The 1919-nt window shown below is 38.4% G+C and overlaps 1 protein-coding gene across 1 annotated transcript; it reads right to left on the minus strand.

Moving 5' to 3' along the window:
• Positions 1–240: 240 nt before the first annotated feature.
• Positions 241–1419, minus strand: HELRODRAFT_184686 (hypothetical protein; the record flags this gene model as incomplete). The annotated part of the gene is made up of 2 exons (XM_009018211.1): positions 241–905; positions 1137–1419. Coding segments are annotated over 2 exons (948 nt in total), but the record flags the coding sequence as incomplete, so codon positions are not given.
• Between the last annotated feature and the right edge of the window lie 500 nt (positions 1420–1919).

Here is a 1919-nt window from a genome sequence, read left to right on the forward strand (position 1 = left end):
GTCCTTGACTTGACTGGAAGAGGTCACGGAAGATTTGACCTCCTCCGGCTGATTGTCGGGGTGGTTATGATGATGATGCAAATGATGATGATGACGATGATGATGATGATGATGATTATTATTATTATTATTATTATTATTATTATTATTATTATTGCTATGATGGAGGTGATTATGCTCGTCGTCATCGCCATTTTCAGGGATATGAAGGTCGTCAATGGAAGCGTAAGTTGAGTTGACATCGTTGTCGTTGCTGTGATCATTGCTGTTGTTTTTGTTGTTATTATTATTATTGTTGTTGTTGTTATTATTGTTGTTGTTGTTGTAGATGTTGTTGTCGTCTGATGTGAGCACTTGAAGATGTTTCATCAGTTGTAAGTAAGGCTGGCTGATGGCGTCCATATTGAAATCTTTGAACATGTTATTGTTGTTGCTGATGTTGTTCGTGTTGTTGTTTGCTTTAATGTCACTGTTTATGTTGTTGTTGCTGGATGTGACGCTGTTGTTTGTGTTGTTTTGAAATAACTCCATGCATGTTTCGAGCCGCGTGTAGAATGCCTTCAAAGCATCAACTCGTCCGATGTTGTTCATATGCGTGGGGATTGAACTAAAGTTCGAATCATTTTCGTGCCGTCCATCACATTGTTCTTTTTGGCTTTTCATATTTTTTAGTTCTTCGTTTGCAGGCAAGATGGTTTGAGACTGAACTAAGTTGTCCAGTTCGGAGAGAGCTTTGTTTAATATCGAACTAATTTCAGATATGTTCATAGAATTATGTATATTGTTGTTGTTGTTGCTGATGATGCTGATGTTGTTGTTTTTGTTGTTGTTGCTGCAGCTGCTGGTAGAGTTAATGTTATTTTCGCATTCTTTCATCGTAAAAAATGTTTCTTCTGCTGTTGAGGCTGTTGTTGATGTTGTTGTTGAGGTTGTTGTTGATGATGTTGTTGTTGAGGTTGTTGTTGTTGTTGTTGATGTTATTTTTAATGCGGCTGGTTTTATAGTGTTAAACTTAGACGACGACGACGATGAAGATGATCTTGTAAAATTCTCAACACAATCATCACCCCCACCAGCTAATGACTGCTTGCCATTGTCACATCCTTCATCATCATCATCACCAACATCATCATTACCACCACTGCACATGGGGTTCTGATAAGGATTGGAGTCCTCTAGAGCAGCCTGACTCAAAGTGTGATGGTTCAACTGCACTTGTAGGCAGACAAGCTGCTCTAAGATTTCGTCTAGGTTTAACTCGTTGTTGTTGTTGTTGTTGAAGTTGATGTTGTTGTTGTCGTTTGAAGCCATGGTCGTCTCTGTAGTATCCACATCAGCTTCTTCTGCGGTTGAGGCCGGGACGATTTCTTCCCCTACAGTGAGTGGAAAGTGAGTGCGCTGCAAAAATGAGGGAGCCATCGCGGATGGGAGGAATGAAATCGAGGATGACGAAGCAGAGAAAGGAGGGAAATTTAAAATAGACAAAAGTAAGAGAAAGAAAGAGATACAAAGAGAGAGAGAGAAAAAGAGAGAGAGAGAGAAATTGAAAGAAAGAGGACAGGAAGAATAGATAGATGAATTTTTATTTTTTGCCCGTGTAAAGGTTAATATGTTGCAACATGAATGTATATGTATCTATCTATCTATCTATCTGTTTTTGTATGTGTGTGTGTATGTATGCGTGCGTGTGTGTGTGTGTGTGTTTATAACAATGGTTATGATGATGATTAATAAGCAACTGACGATGATGATGACGATGATGACGATGATGATGATGACGATGATGATTAACAATATAACAATTCTACTGATAAATGAATATCTCCGTATTAACAGGCGTAGATGGATTGATGAATGGATGGATGGAGTAATAAAAGAATGGATAAACAGACAGATGGAGAGATTGAAAGGAAAATGAA

Source organism: Helobdella robusta (assembly GCF_000326865.2).
Source record: "Helobdella robusta unplaced genomic scaffold HELROscaffold_2056, whole genome shotgun sequence".
NCBI lineage: Eukaryota > Metazoa > Annelida > Clitellata > Rhynchobdellida > Glossiphoniidae > Helobdella > Helobdella robusta.